Source organism: Poecile atricapillus, chromosome 1 (genome assembly GCF_030490865.1).
Source record: "Poecile atricapillus isolate bPoeAtr1 chromosome 1, bPoeAtr1.hap1, whole genome shotgun sequence".
NCBI classification, from domain to species: Eukaryota; Metazoa; Chordata; class Aves; order Passeriformes; family Paridae; genus Poecile; species Poecile atricapillus.
This window is the reverse complement of record NC_081249.1, coordinates 72,627,977-72,638,806: the sequence shown is the minus strand read 5'-3', so window position 1 is coordinate 72,638,806 and position 10,830 is coordinate 72,627,977. Positions and strand designations below refer to the sequence as shown.

At 34.5% G+C, this 10,830-nt stretch overlaps 1 protein-coding gene across 7 annotated transcripts in view; it reads right to left on the bottom strand.

Moving 5' to 3' along the window:
* PSPC1 (paraspeckle component 1) overlaps window positions 1-10,830 on the bottom strand; it is a 56,477-nt gene that overhangs the window by 16,480 nt on the left and 29,167 nt on the right. For 3 of the 7 annotated variants that reach the window (XR_009276605.1, XR_009276606.1, XM_058829720.1), the window contains exon 8: window positions 8,809-8,978. The exons of 3 other annotated variants lie outside the window; for them this stretch is intronic. Coding sequence is in view for 2 of the 4 variants with exons in the window: in XM_058829720.1 (XP_058685703.1) it covers window positions 8,809-8,978 (170 nt within the window). In the remaining 2 variants the exon portion in view is untranslated. Of the gene's footprint in view, window positions 1-5,217; window positions 5,694-8,808; window positions 8,979-10,830 lie in introns of those variants that run through there. One more of the 7 variants, XM_058829719.1, reaches the window with a different exon arrangement.

Below are 10,830 nucleotides of genomic sequence, written 5' to 3'. Positions count from 1 at the left end.
GTTATTTTTGTGAATCTGCTGTAGATATAAAATTAAACCACACTTTTCTGAGTTTTATTAAGTTACTTTATTCCCTCTCTCCCATTTTTTTTCTTCAGTTTACACACAGGACCCTCCACACTTATTCCTGTTCAAGGATCTATGCAGTTTTTACTTAAAGAACAGTATCTTTATTCTCACTGCAATTCTTTCAAGTCAAGCACTTAATGTCCCGCATACAATTAGCATGTAAATTCAATCAAATTATACAGCTATGCTTTACTCTACAGAAATTGAGATATAAAAGCACACTAGTAAATCTAGGAACAATGGAAGCTCTAGACAAATCATTTACCCAAAAAGATGGGAAAACCTTATCCATAAGCATATGTAGCAACACAGTCTAGATCTTTTTGAATCTCATACCTCTTATTATGAGAATTTTATTCTCCACTCAAAGGACCACATACAAATCACTTGAGGTTTTACACACATTTACAAATTTGCTTTCTTTCTTTCAGTGTGATTTGTGTATATATAATAATCATTACATTAGAGCAGAGGGGTTTCTTAATAAGTTTTACCTGAAAGTATGCTGTTTATCTCTGAATGGTTTTCTGAATAGCTCCTTCAATTAGGAAAAAAGGGCTGCTGTTCCAAACAGAAGAAACTTCTCACACTGCTTTTAAAAGTCAGGCTGAGGTCATTAATAAGGATGCCTCCAAATTTAAATTATATTAACTTTCAGAGTATCTTAAGGAAGTTCAAGATGGAAAAGACCTATTAAATCTATCCCACTGAAAATGAAAACATTGAGGGTTTGTTTCCATGCATAAAAATTACAGTTTACATGAAAATTTCACGTTCAGTTTATTTATTCTACAAGTAACACTTTAGACAATTCTATAATTAGCTTCAGTATTTAATGGATTATTGTGAAAACACACCTGAAATGCCTACAGCTATGATTTTTAAAATATTTTATGGAAAACACCCAAAACTGTTGGAAATATGGAAAACCAATACTTTAACAAAACACACCAAACCTGTGAGATTGCTAAAACTACTTTACAGTATATCTGCAAAGGTAACAAAAGGTAACATAAAAACAATCCAATGGGAAAAATTATACCTAGCAATTAGGTATTCCAAGTTTTTAGCCAATCCTCTTATTGTTACCAAGTTCTTACATTTCTGTAAGTGAAGTTTTAAGAAAGCAAATGTTTTCAAGTTACTACAGTTCAACATTTGCCACCAAACTAGCACTGAATGGCCAATAATCAAAAGTAGTAACATCCTCTGCATTTCCCATAGGCCACACTCACTCCCTCCTTACCACTCCTGAATCAGGAAAGTTTGGACTCATATTCCCTCACGCTAGGAGTCAGCTAACAGCCCAAGGAAAGCACCAAACTTCAAGACGAGCATCTTAGTAACAGCACAGGGCCCATATTAATAATTTGAGGGCTCCTGAGAAGAAAATTAAATTGCATCAGAAGTGCGTGCTCTCTGAAGTCCCCCACTCATGGCCACAAGCACAAGCTAACAAAAGATGCTGCATGCAGACTCTAAAACTACCCACAGATATGCAACACTTCAAGTCTCAGGAATGGGATTTAGAACCCCTTCACATTTGTGGTCCAACATAAACTGACTCTGTTTGCTACCCTGCCTTCCATGCTATTTTAGTGGCTCAATTATGCTTTAGTTTGACTTCTAAAGGGAAAAATAATGATCCAACCTCTTATAAAAAAATAGATTAGTAAGTATGCAAAAAAAATTGTTTCTGCAACATGCTTAAGTAAAATGAACTTCATGCCACCAGAGCACACCATTTAATTGCTGAACATCTCACCTCCAAGTATGTTTTCTCTCTTCAAAAGGCCTACAGGGTTTTGGTTTTCACTTGAAAATCTGCCTTTAGATTGGGTATTTCAGCATTTTTGAGCAAAGTTATCTCAAGGTAGATCACAACTGTTTTGCAACACATAGTTCATAAACGTTACTGTGCTTGTGTTTTATATCTTTCAAAGAATTTGTAATTACAAATTCTATTCTATTCTGTATCTGAAATCAAGAGTGGAAAAGAGGGAAATTGATATTACATTTTAAAATGTGGCAGCATACTTTAGATGAGAATGCTCCTCAAAGCATGCATACTATAAAATCCTACTGGAGTATGCTTAAAATTAAATTAATGCAGTATTTAGTTCATACTGTGTTCTTGCCATCTATATCTATTTTAAATTTTGTTTTAGTAAGAATCTTCAATTTATTATATCTTTTTGTGCAACTGCATAAAACAAACGTTGACAACAAATAAAACTGCATGTCAGGAATTTTCTTTCTAGGTAATCCACAGTAGTTTGTGATTTTTTTAGGAAATAAATACAGTAGAATATATTAGGATCACCACGAAGTTTCCCAAGATATCAATGTGCTTTATCTAATGAGCACATCGGTCAGAACAGCATAAAACTTAAACGGAACAGTAAAGCTTTGTTATCTTTAAATACCAAAATTTTATCTCACAGGAAAATTACACAGTTTAGGAATATGAAGCTTCAGGAATAATGTAAAAGCTCAGCAAGTACATTACAAAAGTAACTGCACTGTAGGTGGCGGATTCACATATATTCCAAGCCTATTTGTTTTAGCATACCATATAGCAGAGAGTCAGGACTTCACTGTGCTTTCCAGTCAAACAGTGCAAATGTAGTTAAAAACTTGAGTACATGTGTACACAGAAAAAATGATAAGCTGATCAATCAGATGAGGAACAAGAAAAATTAATCACTTTAACAGAAGGGCAGAACCTTCATGTAAAAACTGGTTGGCCACATCTACACATTTTTAAGAAATAATTTGGGACCATTCCTTTTTTAACAAAATTAGGTGTGTTTATTGTATAGCTACTACCACATTTAGCAAAATGAGAAGCATTGCCTTTAGAGTTGAGCCAAGCAGCCCAAAGAAAACTTTCAAGAGCTGAACTCAGCAGTACGTAATCAGCTACAAAAGGCATTCTTCATTAACTATTTGCAATCTGCCCAAAAATACATTTCAGAATTTGTTATGGCTTGGAAATTTAAAAATAGATTAAATTATTTTCTGCAGTAAGGATAACTGATAAACCCACTGCTACCATGCAGCAGAGCCATCCAAGTCAGAGGTTTACAGGAAGGGCAGGTCACAACTGTGAAATGACAATCACTAATGTTAAATAAAAACTACAAGAACTTTCAAATAAATGCATACCTCCACTTGCTACCAAAACCACAGTGCAACAAACATGTACTTAAAATAGCATGAAGCTGGCATGGAAAGTATGAACTGCTTTTGCTGATTCAGTATATTAAATGCTCTTCTGAAACTTACTCAGATATGAATATGAGTACCAGGAGGAGGGTTTATATAGCTAAACAAATATACATGAGCTAGCTAAAAGGCCTGAGCAACACAGCCTTTTCTTCCGAAGAAAATGAACCAACCTTTTTAATCTAGTTTAATTTGTATTTAAAACATGTTCCCTGTACAGCTTTACAGTTGAGAGCTACCAAATCACACCAATACTTTCTCAATCCCCTAAAAAAGTCAAGTACAAGGACAGAAAAGATGAGAAAATAGTAATCTCATATTTAGACACCTTACTAGATACCAATGTAAACTGTACTTTGAACTGAATAAAGGACACTAGAGCAGAGAGCTTAAGTAATTGCCATATACAAACACTAGTTTATAGCCGTGAAAAAAGTAATTTTCCCAAATCTTAACATTTAGGACCAGTGTGTCAATAAAATCACTTGCAGTTTGGTTGAGGTTTATTTTAAGAATGTGGCATGTATCAAGTCAAGCAAAACATGGCAACATTAAAGACAATCTGAAGGAAAATGCTTAGCAGGTACAGATGTCACAAGTGAGGACTACACACTTAGTTACACTAAGGTAACTCCTGAATTGTATGAAAACAGTATCTTAAGCCATAAAACACTGGCAATTTAACTAACAATGTATTTCCCATATGCCAGCAATGATGCAATTTCCTTCTTAACCATGTGTTCAAAATTCAATCCACCAAGACAATCACTGCTACATTAACAAGTAACACACATAAGCCCTCTCTGCTGCTTGCATCCCATGCTGAGCCATGTATATACCATTTGGATGTTATTAGGGTACCAGGTTATTTCAAGTTAGTTTTTAACCAATTTAGTATCACAATTCATGCAGATGAAATTTAGTAATGTCTACCTCTGAAAACGTGAGTGAACTGATAAAAAAGAACACTACTATTTTACAACTATTTTGTACAGGAAAAAGAGTAATAGTAACCAACCAATATCCCTACTTATTTGCCATTACAGGAATAGAACCAATAGGTCTTTTCCATCATCTTCCAAGACTGACAAAAAAGAATCGTAATAAGCTTCCTTGTAGGTTTACTATCAGTTTTATCTTAAAACTCAATAGGCAAATATACCCTGAGTTGTGCTGTAAATAGGCCTTTTCCAAATTTCTTGTTCTGTAAAACCTTTCTGAAGAATACTCAAGCGCAATCCTTCTAAATGCATAATACTCAACTATAAGTGAACTTACTTTTGCTGGAAATCATGTATTTGCTTCCTAATTATACAGTTACTCATTGATAACAGACATGGCTTTTTTCAAACCAACCACTGGGGAAAATGTATACTTAATAATAATGATGCGCAAACACAGTGGAAAGCTTTCAACCAGCGTGCAGAAATGTCTCCTTCCTTGCAATGGAAGATACTTTAACCATCAGCAGAACACATAGATGTCACAAGCAATTTTCTCCTCTATAAATATGGTTTACGTAAATTCACTCATACTGTTATGAATAAAGCATACACAGAGATTCCTTTCCAAAGTTGGCTTTTTCCCTCCCTAAGTTAAATTTTCTAATAACTTGTATAACAGATAACCTCTGCCGATAACTTCTTACTGTGACTAAGTTTGCAGTGGTGGATTGAGATGCAAGGACACAGTATCTTTGAGAACACTTTGTATAAAATTTTATGCTCTTCAAAAGTCAAAACAAAAGCAGTTATAAGTTTTTCATAGTATGTACTGCACCATGCAGTTTAGCTAAATATTCACTATTAAGAATGGACCTTTCTTGACACATAGTAGAAACTATGTAAAAATGAAAATGATGACTCTTAAAATTAAGCATAAAATTATTCTTACTCAGTATTAGTAATAACATTCCCAAAATCCTTTCCAGTGATTTTTGTTTTATTGTAATCAGATAACTGCATGTTTTACAGCATAGTCACACATTGTATTTTGCTAGTCACAAACACATTGCCTTACATAATGATCCGCATCATTTCTGCTCTATACTACAAAGCCTATGACTGAATACAAAAAAAGTTTTACAAAAGAAACTGTTTTAAAGACTACAATAACAATAGAACCGTTTCCAGATAACAGCTAAAATTATAAAGGCATATCACTGTATAATTTTACTGGAATTTCTAAAACAGTAAGGAATGAATTAAGGTTTAGTATCTGCGACGCTTGTTAGGTCCTTCAAAGTTGCCCCCTGGGTTTCCTCTACCAAAGCCACCAGGTCCACCACTCACGGCACCTACACCACTCATTGGCGGCTGAGGAGTTTCAGAGCCCGTTCTACTAACCAGAGGTGAACCCATCTGGGATGGGCCTCCTTGAGCGAATCTCTCATTATGCTAACACAAGTCCATTTGGAACATGCCAAATGTGAGTTACAACAAAAACCACAAGTGATGTTGTCATGGAGTTCAGCAGATAGTCCAGCAGAATCAGGATCACACATAGAAGGAAGAAAGGAGCAATTCAATTAGTTATTATGGAAAAAGAGCTGGAAATTAAAGAGTGTTATGCTCCAACTTTGTAAAGTAAATTAAAAATTAAAAACAATACCTAAGACTGACTCTGGTGCTGAATGTAACTTCATCCTTACACACAAATCTGAACCAAAACATATTCTCTATTTAACAGAGGAGACAGCAAACACTTTTATATCTGAGCCCTACTGCACCTTACATACCAACTACAAAGCTCCTCCCCTAAATAAATTAGACAGAGTCACATTGTCAAACTAGGAGGGGAGGAAATCACCTTTTGTATTTCTAGCTACTGCATATTTATTCTTTTAATAGCCTTAAGACTTCTATACGCACATATCTATGGATATTTCAAGTCCATGCTACCTGGAGTTAGCCTTTTGTTTGGTATTTAAGAGATCTTTAGTTAAGGCTTTTAAAATTCTGAAATTCTGTCAGAACAAAACTACATTAGTGACAAAATGTAAATTTTGGACTATTCCTAGTTTATAAAAAATTCTGTACGTAACTAAGGCTCATTCTAAAATATCAGTGAGAGAAAAATCCAATTAATATTCCATATTTCCTTAGCTTTATTCTTAATATCAGTAAAGGTATATATCCTTACACAGATTTATTTGCTTAATTTCTAAAAGCATCCATATGAGCACTTACAGTTCAGTATTTATGCAAATTTTTAAAAATAGTACCTGACACGGTGAAATTTAAACTCAACATAGACCATTAACAGCACAGATACATGGTACAATAAGATGTGGAAGTAACTCCTCATTCACCAGTTAAGGACAGTTATGCCTTCAGAAGAAATTCCTTCTGTACAGAGATCTACATCACTTTCAGGTATTCAGAGTTCAATCAGGACATTTAAGACCAGCACTTTATTTATATGCCTGAATCAGAAAAGAATTCTTCTGAAAGCCTAACTCCAGTAACAGTAGTAGAGCTCAGCAGCTCTGGAGTCTGCTAATTCATATATATATGTATGTATACATAACTGAAACCCCAGCATTTTTTCTATATAGATAAAAGTACATGCAACCTAGACTACAGTTGTATATATGTGCATTGTTTCAAGTGTAACATTGTACATGGGAAAGGTTACTTCAAGAGCTGCATAAAGATCTACTACTGAGCTAAAGGACATTTAAATCTGTAGCACTGGATAAAAACTGTTTTAAAATTATCTTAATGCATGTCAGCTTCTTAGCAATGGATATGAATTTCAACAACTTATTACATACTCCTGGTCCCTTTAACCATTTGACTTTTGGACAAAAAGTCAAGTTCTCTTTCCAATAAGGGCCCTTCTTTCCAGCTAAGAAGAAAAATGCTGTAATTAACTACCTACATTAGAAAGTGGGGGAAGCTACTTTAAAAATGTTATGTTCAAAGAAAATCCAGGTTTCAAAAAATTCAGTGAAACAAAAAGGAGATTGCTACAACTTTCCCTTCAAAACTTCAAACAAACATCCAATTAAAAACACTAAATTTGTATTTCTGGTCTATAAAGCATATTCTTCATTTTCCTCAGTGGAAAGTAACTGTTACAGTGTTTCAGTAGATAGTTCTTAAAGGATCTTTAAAGTGTCTTTCTAACAACAGCAATAATACAATAAGGCTATATAAGCCTGACCCCCCCAAGCTAAAAACCTTCAAAGACCAAAATGAAGAAAAAACTAAAATCTAACTTGTCCTTCAGAAGCATGCATAAGAAAATGGAAGTAAAAAGAATATTTTTTAAACATGCACTTTGACGTGTCAGTATATTTTCTACATTTCCATACCTGGAATGACTTTTTGTAGAAAAACAACAGTTTACGTTAGATACCATGATTTATGATATCATGTTCTTTTCCATATACTTCTTTTTATAATAACAAGAGAAGGTTCTCAAGGTGACCAGTAAAATAGGGGTCTCCAGTAAAAGCATTTCCAAATCCAGTATTTTGTGAATAGCATCCTCCCCACTTTGTAAGAAATAACACAACTGATAAAGTGAGCTGGCTCCTATGATGTGAAGTAAGATCCTCTCCTTTTTATCTAGTAAAGACCAGACCCACAATATATTTTGTGCAAAATCAAAATCTCATTTTCTTCTATGGAACAGAGGATTTTGTTCTAACTTCATTATAAAGATTGCTGAATCACATATATACTGTTGAGAAGGTGTATCTAAAAAAATCACAGCTACAAAATGCTTCTGTGTTCCAATAAAACTGTAACAGAATAACTGTTAATAGTATGTATTCCTTTATTGCACACCACTAGTAACAGAACAGTACTGAAAAAATATGTAAGTCAGATTTCAAATTATATAGTTGTTTCTCTACATAAGACATTACAGCTAGGGAAAGTGACTGGCTGTAAAAACAAAGTAAGAATGGTCTATCTGCTTTAACTGCATGCCAAAAATGGCCTATCTGCTCTTGATTAAAAATCCAAGACATGTAAAAAACATTCCCTATTATCTGTGGCAATTGGGCAATATTATTTTTCCTGTATTGATACAACAGTTATCAATAGCTCTTTGCTACTGATTTTCCAAATGGCGTAATTACTGTCAATCTCATGCGTTTAACAGTATTAGAAAAGAAATACAAAGCATACTAAAGTTGCTTTAAAAAATTAAATAGTTTACACAAAGATATCTTCACACTTTGCACCTTCCAACATTTAACTGTTCATCAAAAAACCCAACAAGCTAATTCATAGAATTTAGTTGTACTAAAGAAAAGAACAGCAAATGTCTAAATTTACAGATTTTCTTTCCTAAGGGAAGCAGGAGTTTCACAGCAATATAAAAAAAAAAATTCTCTTATGGTTTGTAAATTATTTGCATGAAAAGGTTTTATCAATCACTTTTAACAGATCCAAAACATGTAGCACATTCTTACTCAGCGTGAAAATACCTTTGGTAAGAAAAATGGGCCATGAGACATGACAGCTATTCAAAGGAATTAAATTTGTGATACATTACCACTGTTCCATTATCTGGCATCATTGGTGTTCCCATATTTGCAGCTCCTTCTGGTCCCATGGAAGGACCAGGACCCATTGCAGGGCCAGGTAAAGTTCCTCTGTTGTTCATATTCATACCCATCATTGGAGGAGGGCCTTGGTTACCAGCAGGTGCTGGGCTAAACGCATCTATGCAAAACAATCTATACTTAGAGCTGTCCTATCTTAATTTTAAAAGAACAAACAAACAATTTACAATATTTAAAAAGCCAAATGTACAAGACTTCAAATACTTGGAAAAAAAATATTCTTTGAGACTGTACATTTACCTCAATCATCTGCTTTTAAACAGATTTTAAATAATCTCTCATTACATAATTTGCCTCGTGTATTTGAAAATCCCAACCTTTACAGCTAAATATAGCTGTACAGCTTCTGTGCAGGAATCAATGCATTCATATTGCATCTTTCTGTGGAGTATGCACACCATAAATTAGCAAAAATCTCAAGTGATTTTACAGATATTGGCAGCTATACAGCAACTTGGCTCTTTAGGGATCTTAACAGATGAAATGTACATTTGCAAGAAGTCTTCTACCAGTAAGTAGTATGCTACTTTATACAGTGTACAGTAGATTAGTCTAAGGTCTAAAAGCAATAACAGAGATGGTATTCAGCTTCACAATAAATTACTTGTAATACAGAATAAATAAAATCTTGCATTTAGTTGTAATTTCTTATGGTGTAAGTACCAGTAAATTAAATAGTTTTGTTAGAACTTGAAATGACAGAACAATCTCCTCCAAAAGTCTGAATCAAAGAGGTAGAAGAAGAAAATCTTGAAAATATATTCTGAGGGGATCATTTAGCTGTAATATTACACTAAGAAGCATCACTCTGACAGTACTCGCTAACATACTGAACACATAGGCAGAAATGCTTTTGTAGTATTTTCACATGTTGCTATAAGAAAGAAGTCTGATTATCTACCTCACACCTTACTATTATGAAATACCAACTTCAAGGCTGATAGCGATGCATTCCTCCCATTCCCCACAATAATCCATCCTTTTCAGCCCCAAGTATGCATCCAAAATTTGATAATGGTAGAAAGCATACCTTTGGAATTTAGTGTACACTTTAAGTATACACTTTCATAATATAAAGAAATCTGATATGTTGCTAGACTAATAAGCCTATTGTTTATAATTTAAAAATAAACCCTCACACTTCTCACCACAACTGCATCTTTTTAGCAATGAATATATGAATATACATCATTTGAAGAAGGCTACTTTACACAGATACAGTACTGTGACTATGTGCAGGTATGCACAATTCCATCTCTATTACTTGCCTTAAGAACACCATGTCACAGCAGCCAGTGAAAACCATGGCATTCAAGACATTGCTGCTAAAATTGAAGACCTGGGTTTGATCATATACATTAGGTCAACCACATACGCCTCAGCAAAAACAGTGCGTGCTACACAGCAGCACATGAGAAATGCTGAAATAGTTTGCAAGTTACAGAAATCCTGTAACTTCGAAATGCAGAAGTCTTTGAGCTTAGTAACGAGTAATTAGCAATGAGACCTCTCCCTACGACACTCAAAGCAAAGGTACACTCAGGCTGGATGCTTCATACCTATCCATACACATGATCAATTCAAGTAGCAAGTCTGGGCTACAATTCAAGAAAATCACAGTGCATATGCTCAAAAACGTTTTTTTACTGTCACTCATTCAGTTAGATATATGAGAAGTCTAAACTGCCAATATAAGGAGAAACCTTTACTCTCAGAGGCTAGAGGCACTCTGCAGGAGTATCATGATGGCAGCAGCACTTAGTACATGCAGTAGTGCCACTAACTAAATGCTAAATTACTCACTATTGGTTGGCTTATCAGCCTAATCAAACTGAGCCAGGTGGCCACACACAGGTACTCTCACTTAGCTGTCAACTGCCAAAAAGTTCTCATGCTCCATATATCATATAAATGCACCCAGGGTGGCAGATAGCAACCTATACTATCAAACC